Source organism: Myripristis murdjan, chromosome 7 (assembly GCF_902150065.1).
Source record: "Myripristis murdjan chromosome 7, fMyrMur1.1, whole genome shotgun sequence".
Lineage (NCBI taxonomy): Eukaryota > Metazoa > Chordata > Actinopteri > Holocentriformes > Holocentridae > Myripristis > Myripristis murdjan.
Genome location: NC_043986.1, coordinates 12098197 through 12121157, shown reverse-complemented (window position 1 = coordinate 12121157; position 22961 = coordinate 12098197). Strand labels below are relative to the sequence as shown.

Below are 22961 nucleotides of genomic sequence, written 5' to 3'. Positions count from 1 at the left end.
CACATACTTTTTTCCACAAATGTCTAAGGCACATGTTTTTAGATTTATTATTTATTTTTTCTATTATAATTTAATTATTCTCTTTTGGGAATGTGAGCAGCTGCAACTGACGCAATTTCCTCTCAAAGATCAATAAGGTATGTCTGATTCTGATTCAGATTCTGATAAAAGGGCTTACCTTGAATAATGTTTTGTTGAAATTATGGAGACCTATTGTTTTTCCAGCATGTTGCCCAGGCCCTCCATCGACATTCACTTTTCGGGGGGTTTCAGGAAGGGTTTTCAGGAAGGAAACCAAGGCAACTCTGAACAAGACCCTCTTCAATTGTTCGTTTCGACATTTTGCTTTTCTTCTGTGAGTGTGTGTGTGTGTGTGTGTGTGTGTGTGTGTGTGTGTGTGTGTGTGTGTGTGTGCGCGCGCGCGCGCGTCTAAGTGTGATATCAGCAGTTATGTGGATAAGGAATTGACAAGGAGGAAGAGAAACACAGTTTTAAAAAAAAGTGGAGAAGAACTGAAATGTCACAATAGCCACATACTCATCCTCCAATCACAGCAGCACTCCACAACCTGGGACTTTTTGTTTGTTTGTTTGTTTGCGAGACTGATTACTGGGATTGAAATAAAATACATAATAATAGAGTACATTAGGATATTATACTCTATGGAAAAGGCCTAAATGGGCATCAGCAATACTAATAAAAAAATACTGCAGGATAAAGGTGTGTTGCCTATTTGTCTCTAGTCTCTGCATCTTTTTTAAACATTGTAAACCAAACATTTCTTGAATTATATGATAATTTCTGATGTATTTTTAAACATAGATTGCATGATTCTTAAAGCCTGGGAGTTATAACTGGGAGTTTATGATTTGCTTCTTTGGTGCTAGCTTCAATAAAGGATAAAAATGAACGCTCTAGTTAATTAGCAGTAACAAAAATATAACAAAATTTCGGGCACAGTCGTTAGAGTTTTGTGGGATTTTAATAATACAGACAGGGAGAAGACATGCAAAGAGGGACAGCACATGGAAGACCGAGGGACAGTGGTTGTTGTTTTGTAGTCCGGAAGTGCACGCCTTTGTGTATCGGTGTTCGTGGATCAAATTTTTGGTGGGTTGCTTTTAAATTCGATTTATTAATGGCATTATCCGTGATTTGACAGACAAATAGAGGGAGGTAGGTCTTCTCCACGCATTGTGGAAACACCAGCATAGGCAGCTCATTATAATTTTGCGTGAACCGCGGACTGGCGTTTCAAAGTCAGGAGTCAGGCATCTCGCCATCTTGGGGTTTTTTAACTGACGTGGAACCTCGCGATGATTCGAAGGCGAGGGGAGTGTCAAATTCCAAGAGAGAGGAGAGGGAGCGAGAGAGAGAGAGAGAGAGTGTGAGAGAGAGAGACAGGGCGCAAAGGTGAGTTTGTAAACAGTTTATTACCCTTTGAATTTACCACATACACGCTGTCCACACTAAACTGGGACAAAGTAGTGCCCGGAGCCGTAGTTTTCACCGGGTTTTACCAGTAAATCAGCACGTCCAGTCAATTGTCAAAACTGTTGTGGTAGCTACAACGTCTCAGTCCGCTGTCTCGTTTGCACTCAAGTGTCAGCCTGCTAACTAATTGCTAGCTTTTCCTTATGTTAGTGGGTTTCGACTGCTCAAGATGCCGCGCAAAATTTCGCACAGTTAACCTCAGAGATAACGAAAGGGATATTTATTTGAGTTTGTTGTCATGATCGAAAGTGATAGCCGCTGACGACGGTTTGGTGTTGCACGAGCGCTCCTCCAGTCAGTTGAATGTGACTGTAAGCGGCCTGTTGTTAACGTTAGCAGGAGCAGCTAGCCACCAGCTCTGGATACAAAAGTTGCTTTTGGTTTTAACCAATTAGATTATACTCGCTGGTGTTATTGACAGCACCCAAAGCAATGCATGGATTAGATGTCACTGATTGACACGCTTATGGCCAATTACTGAAAAGAATAGGCGGTCTTGTACGGGAAAAGGCAGGGCTAACTTTGCTCGTGCGCAGCCAGAGGGTAATGGAGGCTAAAAGGCAAACTTTTCAAGCCAGCCAACGTTGGCTGGAAGAAACTCGCCCTAGCAAGACTGCAAGACTTAGGTTTTGACATATTTTATTATCTCTTACTATATATTCATATATTTAAATCTTGCATATCTCTCGTTTGGCGACGGAATATGCTGTGATGAAAATACGTGTCTGCAAGAACACCTCAAAAGTGTTTATTTAGTAGCCTTAAGTAATAATGATATCCATACTACTGCAATTTGAGCTCTTGAACACCCCACGATCCGCATCCCCATGCATGTCAACACCTTCATTAGGAATGTAGGTCATGTTTTTGGCAGAGTTGTAGCTCATTCCATCACATAGACTAGTGTTACACTGGAGAAAATTGCAGCCTGTTCTGTCAACCTAAATATGCTGATATATTGAATAATGACCGAAAAGTAAAATTATATGTGACTGAACTGGGGGGTTTCCTAGATTTCTGTAACATTAGACTTTGTATTTATGAGAATGAGTATTGTATCCAGAATGTGCTGATCATGGACACTTTTTTATATATATATTTATATATATTCATATTTGCCCCTGTATATTTGAATGAGTGACTTCAAGCATATTGATTTTTATTACTGGTTTTATATTACAGTATTGTACTAAGCACACAAATATAGTACTGAACGATTACGCAAAATTGTTGTAAGCACTAGATACAGTGTTGGCCTGGCTTTTGTCAAGAACCTAAGGATCAAATGACATGGCAAGTTTTCTTCTTAAATTGTCGTCATAACACCAAACCCCAATGGCAGCTCCCTTCAAAAGTTGCTGATACATGAATGGATGTGCCGTGTTTCTAATTTTGTTTTAGAAAATTGCATTGGGTCTGTCTTTATTGTCCTGCTTTGTCTGTTAGCTTTGCATGGATTTAACTTTTAGACCTTGCTAGTTATGACATAGATATAGGATTTCATTTGTTCCATTTACCAAATCTCAGGTTCACTTTGCTTACATAAATACATATTGGCTGTTGCACACACCCAGCTGTAACCTAGAGCTCCTGTCCCAAATGTTCATAACTCGCATGTACCAGTACCTCACCTGTGACCCAGCAAATACCCTTGATTCTCAACAGAACCGGTCACTGACTCTCTCTCTCTCTCTCTCTCTCTCTTTCTCTCTGTCCCTCTTTCTCTTTCTTTCACTCAATCCCCCTACCCTCCCTTTCTGTTTTTTTGTGGGGTCTCCCCTACCCTCCGGCAATTCAAGCCTCAGATTCCAGAGTCGCGGCTGCAACGCGAGCTATTAATACAGTTTGTTTAGTCAGTTTCCTAGCAGGCTGCATCAAACACTGGATGGCTGTGGCTGATTATAGCTGGGACCCGTTCCCCTACACCTGCTGAGTAGGAGAAATCCAAGTTAACAGTGGGACTTTGCCGGCAGCTCAATGAGAGGGACAGGAATTAGGGCACTTTGATGGATTCCATGTCACCTTGGATGAATGGATGCAAAAATAGGTGGACTGATATCCATGTCTGTAATGGATATCAGCGATGTGCATCTGGACTAATATGACTTGCAGACTGATTTATTGTCTCATACATATACTGTAGTTGAGGTCTCCACGAAATGATTTCACAGTGTGCAGTTGCAGTAGAACATTTCATTGTTTAGGGTTCACTCAGTGATTCACTCAGTGATTCTAAGGCTTTATCCTTACTGTGAGCAACATGAGAATCAAAGCATTATATAAATGGGTTACTGTATTTCTGTATTCATGTAGATCTAGCAGTGGATCACAAATAGTACAGCAATTTTGTTAAGTTGTCTTTTAAGATGGATTGTTTTACCCCAAGGCCAAGCAGTAAATGGCGAGGTAAAGACCTTAACACACTGTTTTAATCAGGTTATAAGATATTGGTCGGGGCAGCTATGAAAACATAGTATTTTCCAATCCTGTCATCTGGAATTTATGGTGGACTTCCCACAAAATCAGATTCCACATTTCATGTCGGTGCCAGCTAGGCTAGTTAATGTCGAGCATGTCTTCAGTAAGATGTAAACTCTGTTCCCTCTTGCACCAGATGTGTCCATTTCCCCATGCAGTCCACACCCTCGGTATAACGAGCTAGATGGAGTATCTCGTTTGCAGACACATCTCTGCCCAAATAGACTCAGCGGATTGGAAGCACTTTGTGAGGGCCCTGGCACTGGCCTGTTGCTTTTCTCCAGAGCCTAGGAGGTCTGCAAGAAATCAGACCGCTCAACTTCATCGGCTCTTTGATCTGCATGGGGAGGGACGGGGCTTTTTACAGGCAAACAAGATGCAGCCCCCTTTCCTCATGAAGGCAAGGAGCTCAGAGACACAATGGCTCGGCTCTATTACAAGTCTCACAGCATGATAGACTGTCCTATTCCAGTGCAAAGCATAAGGAATCATGTGTTGGCTCAGGGGCAACTATCCTCCGCGGAGGGAGGAAGGAGGAAAATACACTGACTTCAACACTGGAAAACTTTCAAACATTTATGCCTCGCCAACATAATGAATAATCTGTCCCAGTCAATAATGTTAGGCTACATTCTCCTCAGCCCATATAGTAGGTACGGTAGAGGTTAACAGGCAGCTGTGTGCTTAGTAACGCAGTCATACTCAAATAATTATTCCTGGAAGTCCTTGCCTATGTACAGAATAGGCTTATGTATTAAACTGCACTAATACATCAGTAGCTTTTGTTTATTGGAATGATCCCGGCTGTGTACATAGTGAGGACCTTGATGCATGTTGGTGTACTGTCATGTTGTCTCAGCGGTGGGACAGAGTTGTGTAATAGCTGCCAGACGTCACTTTGAGCCAGTTGGGAGTGCTAAAACTTTAATGTCCCTGCTCTACCACCACCCCTTGCATTTCCTGATTTAAATTTAATGACCAAGTTATTTTTCTAAACTTCCCAATTTGTCTTCACATGGAGTGCTGCTCAGCTGTGCAGTAGAGGGTGGGGTGGTTTTGGGAGTTTGGGGGGGGGGGGTCTTGGAACATAGTGGGGTGCAGGCGTTATGTTCCTCCATGGAGACAGCTGACAAAGAAGCTGAGAAGCTTGCACAGCTTTAGTTTGTGTCAGTTCAGCTTGAGTTGCAAGAGGAGGGGAAACAAAACAGTGGCGTGTGCATATTTAACTTCTGTCAGTAGCATGTACTCGGGAAGAGAGGGAATATTTGGTTTGTAGTGTTACCTCTTGGTATTCTGAGGCCTAGTGTATATGTGACTAATGTTTTGTCCATCTTTTTCACAGTAGTCTGAAGTGTTTATGCTATATTAATTGTAGAAACAGCAGTATAGCTATGCACCGATAACCATAATCATTTCTTTTCCATGCTAATTCAAGCAAATGACAGAGGATTTTGGTGCCCCTGTTGTCCATTTACTTCTCCTTTACTCAGGCTTTACCGTGAGAGTTGGCAAAAACCATGAGAGCAAGTACCAGTGAGAGATAATAATAGAGACAGCGGGATTGTGCCACAGCAAGATTTTTGTGCTGTGGAATCACATGAGAGTCCTCAGAAAGGAGGTGAAGATGATCGAAACAGAGATTGTGTGCAGAGAGGCAGCTGAATGTGGAAGAGGAGAGACTGAGCTTGGGGTGCTTGTTGGGAAAAGGTGGGGGCTGCTGGTGAGGTTAAAGAGAGGGTGTGGTGATAAGAGAGGGAGGGATTGGGAGTGAGGAAAGAGAGACAGAGATAGAGGGAAAAAGAGAGAGACGGAAAGAGATGTCTTTGTGTAAACGGTAGCTGTCGTCCTCTCTGTAAGCGCCTCCTCATTGGCCAACCAGAAGCCCCCTGTGTGAAGGAAGTATCACCAGGGAAACTTGGTCTCGCTGCCTCTGTGTGTGTTTTCCTCTTTGCCAGGGTTATTTTTAAATAGCATTCTGCTTCCTGCTCCGACCAAAGACTACAAAACCACAGCATCCCTGCTTTGTTGTTCTCAGGATTTGCCAATTCACAAATCAAGAAAAGCCACAACAATGTTTTCCTCCTCTCTTCTCCCGCAGTTACATTGCAAGCTGTTTGCAAAAATGGGGGACGACCGACCTTTTGTGTGTAATGCTCCTGGCTGTGGACAGGTAAGCCCTCTCCTCTTTTATCTCGAATTTCAGGTGAGTGTGTATGTGTATGTGTATGTGAGTGTGTATGTGTGTGTCAGGAGAAGGCGCTTTTATATATGTACTCTCTGGAAGTTGCCTGAAATTACTCATTGTTTCCAGAGTTTTTCTCTCAACAGTAGGTAAATTGAAAGCAAACAAAAAAGATATATTGTACTTGAAAATGGCTTTCATTATGGTAAGAATACAGCTTGAAATGAAGTTGTTAACCCTGAAGAGGCTCTCTGGTCTGTCAGCTCTTCCTCCCAGTGCAAGCATAGGCTAAATGACAATGATTTATGTGACACCGATCATCATCACACTGATAGCATTCTAGCTAGCTTTCTGTCTTGTGAAACAGTGCTGTCTCCTTTAGCAGTGAGTCACTGGCAGCTTTAGTGAGTAATCAGAGCCCGGTTATTGTTTCAACCTGTCACTGTTGACTTCTGCCGCCTGCAGACACAGGTTTGAACCATGGGAGTGACTCAACTGAGTGCCAGTAGTGTGCTCTCACATGCCAGTAACTTTTGTTAGCTATATTGTCGGGGTCTGGACTGATTATACCATGAGCAAGACTCACAACAAATTAAGACATGCTCTGAGACTCATGATTGTTCAGCACAGGAAATAAACTGTCTAATATCATTTATTTAGCTGTCTGACAATGTGTTAAATTGGGTGTGATATCCTGAAAGTCAGTGGTGAATTATGATGTCTCTTCTGGGTATTGGCGGAAGAACATTAAGTATTCATGTGGTTGGGAAACATTTGTGATTCAAGTCCACTTTGATTGTGTGATCAAAAGCAATCTGGTGAACATGGGTTCGGCATTTGAACAAGGTTGTACAGTGGTTCAACATGCGTTGGTCCAATGAATAAATGATGATTTGTTTGCTTCTTTGCCTCTCAGAACTTTATGGACACTTGGGAATTCCATCCGTGATAGTGGCAACATTTTAACTCTCCTATAACTCGTGTCTGTGATATAAGTGTTCTGCATATTTTATTTGTTGGCAACATTATTAATTTAGATGTTAGTTAAAGGAATGGAAACACAATGGATGCTTGTCAGGGCAAAGTGATGGTTGATGTTAGTCTTGATTCAGTGCTCAAGTCTGTGCCCCCCTGGCCAGTTGTGTCAAACTGTTGTGTAAACGTAGCAGAGTGTGATGGGGCTAGTCGTTTGCATGCATTTTTGATATCATAACACTATCAGAGTTGTTATTTACACATTGCACCAGTCCTGGCAACATCACATACATTTTAATAATTCTTAGACTCAAACCAGACTGTCTGCAAGGAGAACATCTGTGTGTGTCTGTGTCATATAAAAAAGAAAGTCTCATCCATTGTAATCAGTTGTAATGCCCACGTTGCTCCGCATGTCATTTTTTTTTTGTCCAGTGTTGCCACTTGCTCTATTTCTATTTGTGAACAGTCACTTTTGTGTGTGTGTGTGTGTGTGTGTGTGTGGTATGGGAGGGTGGTGGTGGGGAGGGGTTGGGGGTGTCCCAAAACAGGGTTATTACATTTGCCAGATAACTGTGAAAAATATTGTGCTGTATCCTGGTGATACAGATTTGAAAGTGTAAAACAAAACTTGAATATCATATGTATAAATAAGATTCAGACATGCCTGTTGATGTTTGCTAATAATAAACAAAATTTAAGAAGATATTACATAACATTTTTTTTAATGTAAGCTGGTTTACTCATTAGTCCTGCTTTCTGAAATGTGCCCCAGGTGTGCTGTGCAAGTCAGTTATTTTTTATTAAAGGGGTAGTTCACTCAAATTGGGTAGTGTCTCCAAATAAATGTTTAAGAGTTTTCTGTCAAATGTCAGCATTGTGTCTGGTATGGATACACAAATTTGTCACTCCTACATTCATTTGATGCAGATTACTGAGTTTTATTGATTTTAGTTTTCTCACAGTTTAATATCTGAATTAAGCTTTCTCACAGTTTAATATCTGGTAGTGCAATATCTGTCATCTTTTATACTATTGCTTGCATTTATTTGTGCACATTTTGACATTGAAGAACCATTATATTTTGAGCAAGTACATGATGTTTAAATGTTGTCTTTTTTACTGCTGCCCTTTACAAGCCACAGTTGTCTACCAGGAAACTTTGAATCATGCCCATTATAGAACAAGGATGATTGGCTCTTGGCTTTGGCCAAGCTTTTCCTTTTACCAAGTTAACAACAACAACAGCCCCCCATTCTAAGCTGCTCAATATTTACTGTGTTGGGAGGTGTAATCCTAGCTGCAAGTATCTCATACAGGGAGATTAGTTGGAGATAGTTTCCTAGTTTCCTCCCCAGGCCGGCCACCTTGTTCAGAGCAAAGAGACAAGTGAGACATGTAGTTGTATTGGTGATGCTGCCTGGTGGGGCTAAAAATAATCCCCCTGACACTTGACTATGTTTCCACTTCACTCTCTCACGACTGAATTCGCAACTGCGACGTGGCGCCTGAAATAGGCTGCAGGGGACGGTGAATAGGCTGGTGCCAGAGCCATGATTATTCCTCCTACGTCTCTGACTGATTCACCTCACCACTTCTCCAAAGAAGAGGTGCCATGTCTGAGAGGATGACTGCTGGAGCACTTCAGTATGTCTGATTTGCTCTGTGTCAGACCTGCTGCAGCTTCCACTAAGGATGAATGATAGGAAACAATGACATATGGGCTATTGTACAAGTTTACTGAGAGATAGTTTGCATTTGTTTGACACGCTTATTTGAAAAAGTTTAAAAACACATCACACCTACATTTGAGTGACTAGTTTGATGTGTCAGCTGATTTTCTGTCTGTAGTTTTCCACGGCAGTATTTTTCACACTGTTCATCAGCCATAACATTTGCAACCATTTCCCATTTCTCAGAATTTTATTCTGTGAAAACTATTTCAGTTCTCAAACATAGTCGCCCTTCTCCCTTTTCTAGTTAAGTCTAGCATGTGCTAAGATATTTGAAGCCATGCCCTACTGCTATAACAAGCCCATGCACGGCTTCTAAGATAAGTTTTTTTTTGTGGTGCATCACATAATTGTACATTATATATAAGTGAGGCTACATCTCTGAGAGTATGTTTGTCTATGGTTATGTGCAATATGATATCTGGGTTAAGGTGCTATCTGTCTTAAGTTCACCGGAGCAAGGTGACAATTACCTGTAGCCTAATTCATGTGCTGTACTTTTATTTCCATTCTTCCATTCTTTTCTTCTATCCTGACTTCACTTGTTCCAGAGGTTTACCAATGAGGACCACTTGGCTGTGCACAAACACAAGCATGAGATGACACTGAAATTTGGACCAGCCAGGACCGACTCTGTCATTATTGCAGGTAGTTTTTCCTGTAAGAAACAGTTCAGCTCAGTGTCTTTGCTACTGGACCACTCCCCAATATCTAATGATGAAGAATGCTCAGTCTACTTCAGAGTCAGTGCCATCCTGCTCTGTTACAGCAATCTTGTCAAGGAAAGCATCTCTACAAAACACATGTGTAATCGAATGACTCAGTGGTGTTTATGTATTAAATGGTATGTGTGAAAGCGTTTCTGTTAATAGGTATCTTTTTTTTAAAAATTATTTCATTCCTTTTTGCCAGACCAGACACCTACTCCCACCCGCTTCTTAAAGAACTGTGAGGAGGTTGGTCTCTTCAATGAGCTGGCCAGCTCCTTCGAACAGGAGTTCCGCAAAGAGCAAGAGGATGATGACAAGAGAGCCAAAAACCCTGTAAGAAAGGGCTAGGTGTGGTATTTGTCTGCATGTTGACCTGTGTGTGTGTGTGTGTGTGTGTGTGTGTGTGTGTGTGTGTGTGTGTGTGTGTGCGCACGTGTGTGCGTGTGTGTGCGCACGTGTGTGCGTGTGTGTGCGCATAAAAGCATAATTATCTATATGGACTGAGGGGATTTCCCTAAAAGACTTCATGAAGTTAAAAAAAAAAAAAAAATTGAGTTGAGTGATTTAGCTGTCCATAATTTACTCCTAGTTGATGTAGGTCAAAAAGAATTCACAAAAATTATGCTTTGGACAAATTCCTGCTCGCAGCAGCCAAAACTACATGTCCTCATTTTTTATGGAATATTAAGAGTATTCTACTTAAGATGAACTTGGGGTTAAAAAACGATAGGGTGGTTTATATTTACCATAGGCTGACAATTGAATAAAAGGCATACCCATCGCACTAACTTAGGGAAAATAAACAAAATATGTTGACTACAACCATATCTCATCACTGTTTCCATATTATTTTTAACACATGTTCCATAGAATAATTTATTTATTTATTTTTTATTCCTGTGTTTTTTGCAATTATTATACCATATCAACCAGCTCTCTCTCTTGCTTTCCTTGCCTCTCCCAGCTTCCGGCTCCCAACTCCGTGGCTCTGGACATGAGCCTTCAGACGGTATCAGATGTGAAGGTGAAGGAGGAGGTGCCTGTAGAGGTGGATTCCTCATCACCAGGCAGCCCTGACTCCATTTCTAGCATGTCAGACAACAACAGAGAGTCCCGGGTGAAAGCGAAGGTAGGAGATACAGAAGTGAGAGGGTGGTTTCAGTTGTATGAACAAGATGGTTGGCGCTTAAATGATGGGGGAGGATAATGGCACAAGCCAGCATGATTTTAGCTGTATTATGTAAATATATTTTGTGGGATATGCTCAGGGAAGAGCCATGTTGGCATCTTTTTCTTTTGTTTGGCAGACGTTTGAATGCCTGGGATGATGGAAAGCAGAATTCTATCTATTTTTTGAATATTTATGTATTATATTGAAATTGTTGCTTAACTAACCGCATCACTAATTCTTCAGGACACACCACCCAGGAGTTCAGCCCCTACTCCCACCATTGTGCGTCCAGGTTCCCTCCCACTCCACCTAGGTTTTGATGCCCTTCAGCCCACCATGCCTTCACCAACTTCTGTCATCACACAGGCGCCACCCTCCAATCGCACTCTTGGGTGAGTAAAGCATTCTGGACATTCATGCACAGTGATACTGATGTTCTTCCATTTCACTGATGGGGAAAGTTGCTATGTTACATTACCTTTTCTAATGTAAAATTAAGTCATTTATGCAAATATGATTAAGCCTCGTGTTCCCTCTGTCCCTTTTCATGTTTGCCTGTCTAGCTCACCAACCAGTCACTACCCAATGATGATGCTTCCCAATGGCCAGGCAGTGCCTGTGCTACCTGGTCCTGTACAGATGCCCTCTGTTATAAATGTAAGACACAACAACAGTCTAAATGGGTGGCATTATAGTTTAGTTGTTTATGAGATAGTTTCAGTTGTTAATGTGCGTGTATGTGTGTGTGCGTGTTATTTGCTCTCCAGCTTGCCCGGCCCATGTGCATGGTACCTAACATTCCTGGGATCCCTGGTCCTCCTCTGGGAGGTAGCAGCAGTGGCTCCAACTCCCCCTCCGGCTACAGCATCCACTCAGAGGCCAAGATGGTCAGCACTAGCTTATCTCTCTCTCTCTCTGGATCTCTATTTTTGTCTCTTTATCTGTTCTGTTCTTTTTGTCTCCCCATTTTCCCTCAAGCCTTTCTCTGCCCTAGCTTAGTCTGTTCATCAGATGACTGTTTCTTTTTTTTTTTTTTATTACTTTTTTATTTATTTCGTTTATTTAACCCTTACGCTGCAATCACAGTTTGTAACACATTTGTGGCATGATACACAGTACATGCAGAGCTATTTACAGGATTTCAACAGTATTGAAATGAAACTGGTCAGGTGTACTTATGGATTATAGCATTACATCATACATTCAGTATCCATTTTATTACATAGGCCTAGTCTGCATGTACGCAAACAGCTCATGTCCCCAGGCAGTGAGTCATGCATAAATAAATCGTAATTATAAAGCATACAGACAAGGTTGAGAGATTCAATTTTACTAAATGTTGGAATGGGCCAGATGCATGATGAAAACAATTTTGAATGTGGTAGATCATGACCACTGGTGCCAAAGAAGCCAGTTCCAGCATGTCAGAAACAGCTGCCCCACTGGGACTCTCATGCACTGTGTGGAGTTTACAGAGTTGTGTGACATGTTGAACCTTAAGGCGGCTGTGTTACAGCAGCAAAGGACCATGCTGACTTCCGCTCGTCAGCCTAGAACAAAAATATAAAGCTAGAGTGGACATGTGATCAACAAAAATGAATAATTAACGAGTGGAAAAATGTTGCCTGGTCTGATGATTAACATTTTCTGCTGCAATACTCTGATAGCAGGGTACACATTTGGCATAAACAGCATGAACCCACAGACCCATGCTGCCTTGTGTCAGTGGCACAAGCTGGCGGCGCTGTAATGGTGTGGGGGAATGTTTTCTGTGTGGACATTAGGCCCCTTGGTACCAATTGAGCCTCATTTGAATGCTGCAGTTTACCTACGCATTGGTGTTTACAAGGTGTGTTCCTACAAAGCTGCCATCTTTTTCAAATCAATACTTCCAGAAGGGTAATTCCCAGTGTCACAAAGTGCACATCATCTCCAGATGTTTCTAGCAACATAGCACTTACTTTTATTTACTCCAATTGCCTGCACATTCCTCAGGCCTCACCCAAATGCAGCACCTTTGGGATGAGGCGAAGGTCATTATGGATCATGATCCCTGTGGGCTGTTCTGAGCATGTTGTTGAATCCATTTCTTGAAGAATTAAGTTGACAGAATGCGGCCTTACCAGAGATAAATAGTCATAACTCTGTGATTCTATTTATAACTCCGAACTATCTATGGCCCTACCTATTACTAGGTAGATATGCCTGTTGCAGTGGACACTGAGTGTACATTTTCATTACAACTTGGATTTCATCATGAACACAGATACCTAGCAGTGAATAAGATCGAACAGATTTGGTTTACACATACATAATCGACACACAAGTGGAATAAATCCAATAAATGCAGCATTTGCATTGCAAACCAGAGCATCTGTAATGGAATGTAGCAGCACTAAAATTTTGCCATTTTAGCTGAAGGGACTTCCATCAGACAACACCACATTCAAAGTGTGATCAGCGGGTTAGTTTGGTCTTCTGTGTTTTTGAAGGTCCAAGGTTTAATCAAAATTATGTTTGCTGATATAAATGACTCAATGACCTAACATGGTGCCAGCTTGGGAGTTCAGCCTAGATGCATAAGGCTCTCTTGCTGTGCTACTACTGTTATGCTTGAATGAACAGTAAAAATACAAATGCTGTTTGTGTAGTTGCCAAACCTGAAAATCTTTGCTACAGAGATTAAACTGCTGTGTTGTTTTGTTTTGTTGTTTTACAGTGTAAAGATTTTGAGTATTGGCACAGATCAATCATAGAGCAGACTGAAAGCTTAATGTATGGAAATCCCTTATGGATATGTTTGGGTTTTCCTAGATGAGGCAGCATCTGTAAAGCCATTCCATCTATGTTTATGCACATGGCCAGTGGCTATGGCTGTTTTGGCCGTTGATGCTAATTTGTATGTTTATTACTCACATTGTTCATGTCTTTGTTCTTCTGTAGCGTCTGAAGGCTGCACTGTCCCAGCAGAGCCCATCAGGACAGAGCATGGGGGGCATGGCCATGGGCAGCAGTCCCATGGTGCCTCAGAGGGCGGAGCAGAGCCAGCAGCTCGTCCAACATCCAGATGCTCCATCACCTGCACAGCCTCAGGTACACTATATCGTCTCTACACAATAACCTGACTGTTAAATGACTGTCTGGTCTGATAGCAATGAAAATTTGTAATATTTAGTACATCTACTAGTCAGAGCCCTGCAAATATACACACGTTTGTAGCAAGGAATCATCAGTTGCTAATCAAAATTTCAACTAGTTATTAATGAAAATATGGACTGGAGGGCTATTTTACAGTTGAACTATAAACTTCTTATCCTGATCTGCACTGCCATCTGCTCAGCTGTCGTACACTACTATACCAACTTGCATGCTTATATCAAGTATTGTAAACAGTGGTGTCTGCTGTATAAAATATTTAAAGATGGCACTCATTTGAAATCATCTCAAGGGCTTTCACTGCAGTATGTGCTTTTCTTAGCACATCAGACAGCATATATGCTGATACTGATATATCTGTGATAAGCAAATATCTGTCAATAATGTTGGCCAGCCAGTATATACATCCAGGTCTGCCACCAGTAGTGTTTTATTCTTCTGATATTTTAGTTAACCAACACAGCATATTACTGTAAGCCATCCCCCGGAAATCTGGACCAGAAATCACAAACACATTTCTTGGATTTTGTTTAGAGTTGTCCTTTGCGGTCAACAGTCTAGTATACTACAAATGTGGAGTTTAGAAAAATAACCAAGTGAACCAAAATCTGCTTCATGTAGTTCAGTAGTTATGAACTACTTCATATTGTCTTAGTTACAGAAAATTGCTGCTGTACTTATTGTCGAGAGATGACCATGATGTGCTCTGACTAAAATAATGATAACTATGACTCAAACTTCCTTTTCTTCCTCTGTCTTTCCACCCTTCCCCTCCCCTCTCCTGTCTGTTTATGTCTCTCTTTAATTTTTTCACCCCGTTCTCCCTCCAGGTATCCCCAGCTCAGCCTACAGGTGGGCGTCGGCGGCGAACAGCAGAGGATGACCCAGACGAACGGAGGCAGCGCTTTCTGGAGAGGAACCGGGCTGCAGCCTCGCGCTGCAGACAGAAACGCAAACTGTGGGTCAGCTCCCTGGAGAAGAAGGCTGAGGAGCTCAGCACCATGAACGTCTCACTTTCGGTGAGTAGGCTTGTGGAGGGGAGGCTTGAAGATAGGTGTGTGGAGGTGGGGTGGGTTCTGGAGCAAGGCTGGAAGGAATTAATTATATTTGCCTCAGGTGCTGTAATTAAGTAGTCTTTCCATTTACTTTCTACTTTTTTTTGTGTTTTTTTTTTTTTTTTAAGTCAGTAACTTTACTATTACATGTATGAGTTTTTGAAGAATTGTACTACACAATAAATCTCATCTTTACAGAGCACAAATTTTGTGGGCCATAAACAAAAGAAATTGTGCCACTGTAAATTGAGCAATTCTACAATCATTCACCATAAACAACAGAACTAGAAGAAGTGAAGAATAGCCTGGCTTTACTGTGCTTGTGCATTTAATTATATCATTTCTAATTTTCCCAGTTAAAACAATGTAGGTTGACTCTATCCTGGTCCTTTTAGAATTGCATGGGACAGATGAGTGTTCTCCTCACTAAAAAATAACTCAGTAATGTCTACTCTGAGCACATTTTAAATGGGCTAGTTTTTAATGTTATTTCAATAGATTTACACACTGGTAAGTTTATTAACGGGTGATGAAATCATTTGTACAAGAAAAGCATACTTGCCGTGAGCTCTGTAGGCCATAAGTTTAAACTCTGCTGCACTTGTGACCACACCTAACACCACTGTTGGGTGCAGTCATAAGTGTGCTCTGTTGCTTTTGTGACCACACCCACCAAGTGATGTTGCACCGTGGAATGTGTATAATTACATCATTGCAGCAATGTAAAAATCTCAACCAAGAGATGCCAACAAAATCTAAATTTTCTACCTGGGTGTCCTTTAAGGAAGATAACAGCGAGGTAAAAGCACTGCTACTTGAGTTGAGTGGATATTTTAGTTCTTTTTATCTGTGTCGTGATGTTGGCAGGGCTTGTCCTCTGTTAGTCTGTCTACATATGCTGTCATCTTTGTTTTGGTCGCATTGATTGTGCACTGTGAATGCTGTTTTGAGAAGTGTATTCCAGACAGGCAAAGTGTGGCAATTTGATGAACTCTCTGAGTTTTACAAATGTTTCAGGTTACAGGAATAAACCAGAGTACTTACCGTTTTTTTTTTTTTTTTTTTTTTCGTAAATTGTATGTCCATTAGTCCTTGTCACGACTGTTCAGCTTACCAGGTTAGAACTTTTACGAGTTGGACAACAACATTAACAGACCAGGACGAAATCAAATTTAAAGGTCACATACGTGCTCCAACTTTGTTATATAACGTCATGGAAAAGTCTTTCTGTGTTAATATTATGTGAAACTGCAATAGTAATTATATTTGTGTGTATGTATCTGACATTCTATGCATTGCTGAGAAGTTTTGATCCTCATTTTTCTGTCCTGTCAGAATGAGGTTTCTCTTTTGCGGAACGAGGTGGCTCATTTGAAGCAGCTGCTCCTGGCCCACAAGGACTGTCCTGTGACCACCCTGCAGAAGAAGACTGCCTACCTAGGTGAACCTTGCAAATTCTGTTTCTCCCTCTAGTGGTCCCTTATGTTTTCTTTTTCTCACACAACTTCTCTCTTGGCAAACTTAATGATAGCATTAATACACGTAATCAGTTTAGCTATAGTGTTACTGTATCATAACAGATGCAGTTTTCCTCAGCTTTTCAGTCAGGCAGGTATGAAATGGATTGAAGATTGGCAGTGAAATACTTTTGCAACTTTAAGCCTGCATTAGCATAATCCGGTAATTATTTCTTGTCTGTGCAGCAGCAGAGGAGAGCATGAAGGACACCTCAGAGCCCACAGGCTCCCCTGCCCCAGTGATTCAGCACAGCTCCCTAGCTTCCAGCCCATCGGCAGGGCACAATGGCCTGAGCTCACGGGCGGCAGCCGAAGCCATGGCTATGTCTGTGCTGGCAGGAATGGGCCAGCAGCAACAGAGGGCTGAGAGTGGACCCTCCCATGTTATTATGGCTGCACAGTCCCAATCTGCTGCCAGATGATGAGCGATGCCACCATGGCCCAGACTTGGCTCACACTCTAACACCGAGGAGCAGGAGAGGAACAGGCAGGGGAGCAGGGAGACCACACTTTTTGAAAGTCCAAACTGCCAACCACTTTTTTTCTTTCCTCTCCCTGCATTCCTCCTCCCTCTCTGCCCCTCCAGTGGAGCCATCTTGCTAGGGCCTGGAGCTCAGCAGCAGCCTTCTGGGAATGGACTGAGACTATTGAGAGAGCTTCCTGTTCACTTTGCCATAGACTACAGGGGCTGGACTCCAACCTCCCACTCCCCGATTCCCCCATCTCCTCACTCATCTCTCCTCACCCTCAGTCAGAATGACTCTTCACTGGACTGTAGGACTGCATCGCTCTGAGTGTACTGCCGTAACAAACTCCCCATGTGGACAAACACCACGCATCTTCATGGTTTCAAAACGCATTTGCAAATATTGCAGAAAGATTCTTGATCGGTTAAAGATACCAAACATGGCACATGGGGCTTCTCACTCTTGCAGCAGGGAATAGTGCCTTGCACTAATCAACTTTTTACTCATACACTCACCCACACACAGCATACATCCACATACATCAATGGCTCCAAAGATGCAGTAGTTGTCTAGACTTCACTCACTTAAGATGATCAGATCTCAAATATTTTCCCAAATCTTTTTGTAAGTGGATTCACAACCAAGTAATCTCAACACGCACCCAAAAACCTTACCTCATCCATACCCCTCTGAAAAAAATTTATAAACTGTGTGTGAGTTGCTCTGTGTGTATATATTTATGTACATCAGAACATAGCAGTTTGCTTATTCATGGTCTGATACACTAATAGCTATATTGTTAGCATGTGACTTTTTCTATTAGGTTATGTTCTTGACATGTGCAGCTGTCTTTTAATTGGCACATCATCCCAGCTGGGGACATAGAACCAAAACAAGATTGTCCAAGACGGTGTAGACTCGGTTCTAATCAGTTTCATTAATAGTCAGCATCTCCTACTGTATTTTGCTGGCCTGAAGGGAATTCGACCTCTGCCATTCTCACATGTCCTCCTCAACAGGCTGTTTTACTATTTATTGGCATCTAAGTGGATGCCATTCTCATCTTGTATGAAAGTATATTAATGGTTGTGTTTCTATATGTGGGTCCTGGGCTTACTGTAACTGTTGTTTTCACTCTTTACAGGATGATTGTACATCCTTGCTGCTTGTTGGAGTGTGATGAACCCCTTAGTCTCTTTGCTCTTTACCAAACTTAAACTAAGCCATATCGACAACAAATCAGATCTCTGAATCTCCAAAGACCCCACTGATCCTTGTGCTGGGGCATGAAGTAAATAACCTGACTGTTACTTTGTGGTTCAGAGCTCACAGTAACACCATCTACAGTATAACACTGCTTGTTACTTGCACTTATACACACTCACACACAATGTCTCATAAGTTTTGCCTTAAAATCACGTTAGTGCCTCTGACATCCCCGTTCAAATATATATTTGCTTGCGTGAAAAACAGTGGAGCCTTAGAAAAACATCCTTGTCTTAATTTGGTATTACCAAATGAATAGCCATCACAGCGAGGAACAGAAGACAGATTCTGTTGAAGATTGCTGTTAAAATCAGGACTAATTTGCCTTTCAGTCCCTGTGTCGGTGATATAAAGTGATACAATACTTGTCTGTCATCTGGTGGAGAGACATCGCAAAGACATCTTTGCTGGTAAAAGCATTGAGGGGAAAACGATTCAGAGTTCCTGTGGCTGTCTCTGAATAGCTTTGATTCTTCAGGGATCCCCAGTTTTACCAAGACACCAAGATATTTTTATGTAAACACCTAAACAAGGAGTTTGCTTTTCTTGTTTTTTTTTTAGTTCTTTATATCACTGTCCCTCTTTTGTCTGATATGATAATGTATTGGCAATATGTAATATTGCATAAATAAGATATCTGTCCATGACCATGAGGGCATGTCTTTATGCACTAAAATGATGCAAGTTTATTGTTGCTTTGTATTTCTGTTCATGTTTAATTTTCTGCAGACTTCTTGTTTTCTCCTTCAGTTGTGTCAGAATATTGCATTATTTTTCTTGTATGTGTACTGTATACATGAGTGGGAATTTGCTCACCAACTCCTGTATGCCCTGTTAACTTTCACAATTGACTGAATCTCTTGTCCTGCAATCCCAACGGTGACCCTGGCATTGTACTTTTGTGCTGGCACTATATTTCGCCAGCAGTCCCTTATAGACGATTGTTCATATGAAATGAAAATTCAAACTATATTCAGCTTTCATGTTAGTAATTGTCATTGGCACTTTTTCTTTCATTTCTTGTTTTCCTTTGTTGTGTGCTATTTTCAGCACTATACAACTTGCTGTCATAATGCTTCTATCTCATTGTACTGATGAATATAGAAATTAACTTGTTTAACACATCAGTTTGTTTTTATTTTCTCAACGCAATAACGTCAGTCCTGTTTTTTTTTTTTTTTTTTTTTTTTTAAGACTTATCCCCTCTTTTTTTCCCCACAATGAATTCTATAATGCCTTTTGACCTTCCTTATCTAAGTTATTTTTGAATTGGTGAAATAACAATCATTACAGTCTTTGACTTTAATGTTAACTAGGATTGTTATGGAAAGAGCGGTTTCAGGAGAATGCGACAATGTGAAAGTTGCGCATAGTGTTTTAATGGTTTTTTCACACTCCCATTGTTGGACTGGTGATTTCAGAAATTGTCCTTGTACTGTACATATCTGTACTATATGAATATATTTACTTTTCCATGCATGTCCAAGTGGAATACTATGAACACTTACAGTGCTGCAGTTTTAATTAAAGAAACAACATCTTAATGAAAAATCTAATCTTTTTTTCTAAGTGGTGCAAATGTGAAAAAGTGCTTTATGAAAATGTATTGTTTATTGATGTCAAACGTATAATCTGTAGAGGCTGGTGACTTGGTGCTTTGTAAAATAAGGGAGAAATGACTACAACTCTTAAAATCTATTCTATTGAGTCGCTGAAGACTAAACATTTTTTAAAAAAATTTTAAGGGGCATGGTTTAAAAATGGGCAGGGCCATCCTCTTTATCCTACATGAATCAGCTGGTCAAAAGAACAAGATGGTTCCCAAAGTGGGTCCCCAGGCAAAGGGAGAACAGATTGATTTTTTTACTATCCCACTAGACAATGAATAAAATGCATTAGGCCTCGTTGGGCACTGTTTTATAGCCATTTTCTTCATTGCTTTTGCTGCCACTCAGAGCGCTATGCAATTTTGGGAAAAATCACCAGAAACGACAAAACCACTCCACTTTGGGGTTAAATTTTATGGGAGGAGATATATATATATATATATAAAAAAAAAAAAAAAATACGGTCCCTATTCACGCCTATGACACGACAAACTCTAAAACTAGTATCCATGCACTATAATATCCTAATTACCAGTGGAGGATGCGTCTTTTTGCCTGTGACACAAGAGGGAGCGCCTGCTTTGGGCTTCTGACGGGATGCAGTTGAATTAATGTACAGGGAGGTAAATGGTGTCACGTGACCGCTCGTTGCCGTTGGTGAGTTTTTCCCATTATGGCGGAGGGGCCAGTCGTGCGAATGGATTGTCTCTCCCACTCTGATGCTTGTTTTGTGTCTTGAGGGAGGGGTGTTTTTTCCACAATAGCCCGGTTTCTTTTCAATCACAGTACACTTGTGCTTATCTCCTAAGTCATGGCAGACCGCGGCGTGGATTTGTCCGCCCTACCAAAAGAGGTTAGAGACCAACTGGCGGAGTTGGATTTGGAGCTGTCTGAAGGTAAGGAGGGGTGACGGTGGTGGTGGGGGGATGCTACAGCACATTTCAAGCTAGCTATTCATCTCAGCTGTCTGGGCACCGGTGTCGACTGTCTCCCAAGTCTGCTTTTGCGTTTTTAATATGTGTTATGAGCGGAGAGAAGGGAAACAGACACAAGGAAACGCTGTGCCACCCAGCTCATTTTATGCTAGTACAGGATGTGATAGCCGGCTGGGCATACGAGCTAGCAATGCATGACAGACAGCATACAGAGGAAGAGAAAGGCTCATCCATTACCTTGCGTTTCCTCTGATGCCTGCCTCACACCATTTAATGGCGAGCTAAAAGCAAAAACATCGATTAATACAATAAGTTGTTGTGGTTTTATAGTTAAATCCCTTTAGTGCGCCGTGTTATTGAATGTCAAGGCACAGGGCTTGTGTGTCTGTGTGTCTGTCTGACAGCTTGGGATGGCTAGAAGCAAGGTCTGACTCTCCAACTTGACCCTTTTTGTCTGTCATCTAGAATTCATCCTATGAATTAGATATATTTACAGCCATGGCCTGCCAATTTTCCATTATAAAAGCCCCTTGTCAACACTGTTTTTCCCTTTTTGAATGGCATGAATAAATCATGTGAGATCAGCTTTCTTGGTGTCAGTGTTGAGGTTTCGGCAGGAAATTTTTCTTGTTGTTGCAAAACTGCTGAGAGTCACTGTGTGTGGGGGGTAATGACAAGGCCAGCAGTCATCATCTACAGTGATCTCACCTGAATGTGTGGTCTATTTAGAATGACTGCCAGTAATTACTAAGCCCACAAACATGGCATATGACATCAGTAGTTGTGATGTTTTCATATGCGCAGAGATCCATACATGTACGTAAACCAGTTATTACTGGAATTATAGGTTCAACCGAACTGCTTATCTTGCATTACACAAGACTAACCTTCCATGGTCAACAAATTGTGTGAGTGCCATTGTGGGTGTATGATGGCACGTGCATGTGTGCTTGCATGTGTCTATGCATGTTTGTTTGCTCTCCTGTGGACACTCATGAGGGCGGGGAGAGATGTGTATGCTTGTTGTAGTGTACACACTGATGTCGAACATTCAAGGCATAGCCCTCCTCCTTTCCCCCAGAACAGCTGTTAGCCCCGTCCTGCTCTACACTGACTGTCACATCCCTGCCAGCAGCACCCCTCCCCCCAACACCCCCCACCACCCACCCTAACACCTGGGCTGCATTCATCTAGCCGAGAAGACCAAATCCAGCTGTCCTGAGCAGTGACCACCAGTCAGCGTCTATTTATCCATGTCATTTGACATTTGGTTATTTGAGGAAGATGACTACCCTCTATCTGGCGTATTGCCCTCACTTAAGAATATAGTGTAAGGAGTGAATGTTGGCTATGCACAACTAGCTATAATGGCTTCATAATTTTATGTTGGCAATGTTTCAGGTTGGTGTGTGCATCAGGGAGTCCCCCTGTAATTGAATTCTTGCAGTGTGTCGCACTACTTTATAGGCTTCACTCCCTCCCAAGTCTATATGAAATACTTTGCAGAACAAAGCGGAAATGCCTGTTGTTGGGTTGCTCGGAGAAGAACACAAGCCTGCCAAATGGCCTCTTAAATAACAAGCCAGTTCTGCTAGCCCCCTGTGACCACAGGGACACAATAAGAACCATTCAGCTGGTCTTGAGCTGCTGTGGTCAGGAGCTCTGCCACCATTTAGGCCATTCAACTGAACTCAGTCTTTGTGTGCAAGTTGGAATGAGCTGCCTTCATAGGAAGGGAGGGGCTTGGTCGGTCATGCTTGGGAGGATGACGTGTAGTGTGTACTACAGTCGGTGGGAGTGGTCCCCCACCCTCACCTCTTTTGTTTTTACTGCTCAGCTGGGTCAGGAGTGTATGGGCAAGTCTAGGTATCTGGTTCACATCCATCTCAGTCTGTCAAGCCCCTTACAGAAGCATATCTCTGGAATACTGAAGTGGGTTTTTGAGAATTGATCAGTAGCTATTGGGCCAGACCAAGGTGTGGCAGCCTTACAGCTACAGCTACACATGTCAGCATTGAAATACTGCAACATAAAACTATTGCAGTTTTCCTCCCTGGGCGTATCTGAAAGTGACAACCCACAAGTGTTTTCCGGTGTGTGTGCATGTGGATGCCAATCTTCTGCCTTGTGATGAGACATGCAGCCATACTGTCTGCCTGCATCTCAGATCAGCATGATTGAGGGTCCAGATTATTGCCAGTTGTTTCTTTTCTAG

General features: G+C 41.8%; 2 protein-coding genes across 4 annotated transcripts in view; both read left to right on the top strand.

Annotated features, from left to right (window-relative positions):
• Positions 1 to 1367: 1367 nt before the first annotated feature.
• Positions 1368 to 19373, top strand: atf7a (activating transcription factor 7a). Of its 2 annotated transcripts, XM_030055880.1 has the most exons (12): positions 1368 to 1413; positions 6071 to 6142; positions 9414 to 9510; positions 9775 to 9905; positions 10537 to 10701; positions 10987 to 11135; positions 11307 to 11400; positions 11511 to 11630; positions 13687 to 13836; positions 14730 to 14918; positions 16290 to 16395; positions 16658 to 19373. In XM_030055880.1, the coding sequence occupies exons 2-12, from the start codon at positions 6095 to 6097 to the stop codon at positions 16891 to 16893; spliced, it is 1485 nt and encodes a 494-aa protein (XP_029911740.1). In that variant the 5' UTR covers positions 1368 to 1413; positions 6071 to 6094; the 3' UTR covers positions 16894 to 19373. The 2 variants fall into 2 exon arrangements, with proteins under 2 accessions (XP_029911740.1, XP_029911739.1); XM_030055879.1 differs by lacking the exon at positions 1368 to 1413 and having other exon boundaries at positions 6052 to 6142; positions 16661 to 16893.
• Positions 19374 to 20478: 1105 nt separating this feature from the next.
• The window catches only part of dip2ba (disco-interacting protein 2 homolog Ba), a 47057-nt gene continuing 44574 nt past the window's right edge, over positions 20479 to 22961 (top strand). For both annotated transcript variants that reach the window (XM_030055115.1, XM_030055116.1), the window contains exon 1: positions 20479 to 20707. In XM_030055115.1, coding sequence (XP_029910975.1) covers positions 20623 to 20707 — 85 coding nt within the window. In that variant the 5' untranslated portion in view covers positions 20479 to 20622. The remainder of the gene's footprint in view (positions 20708 to 22961) is intronic.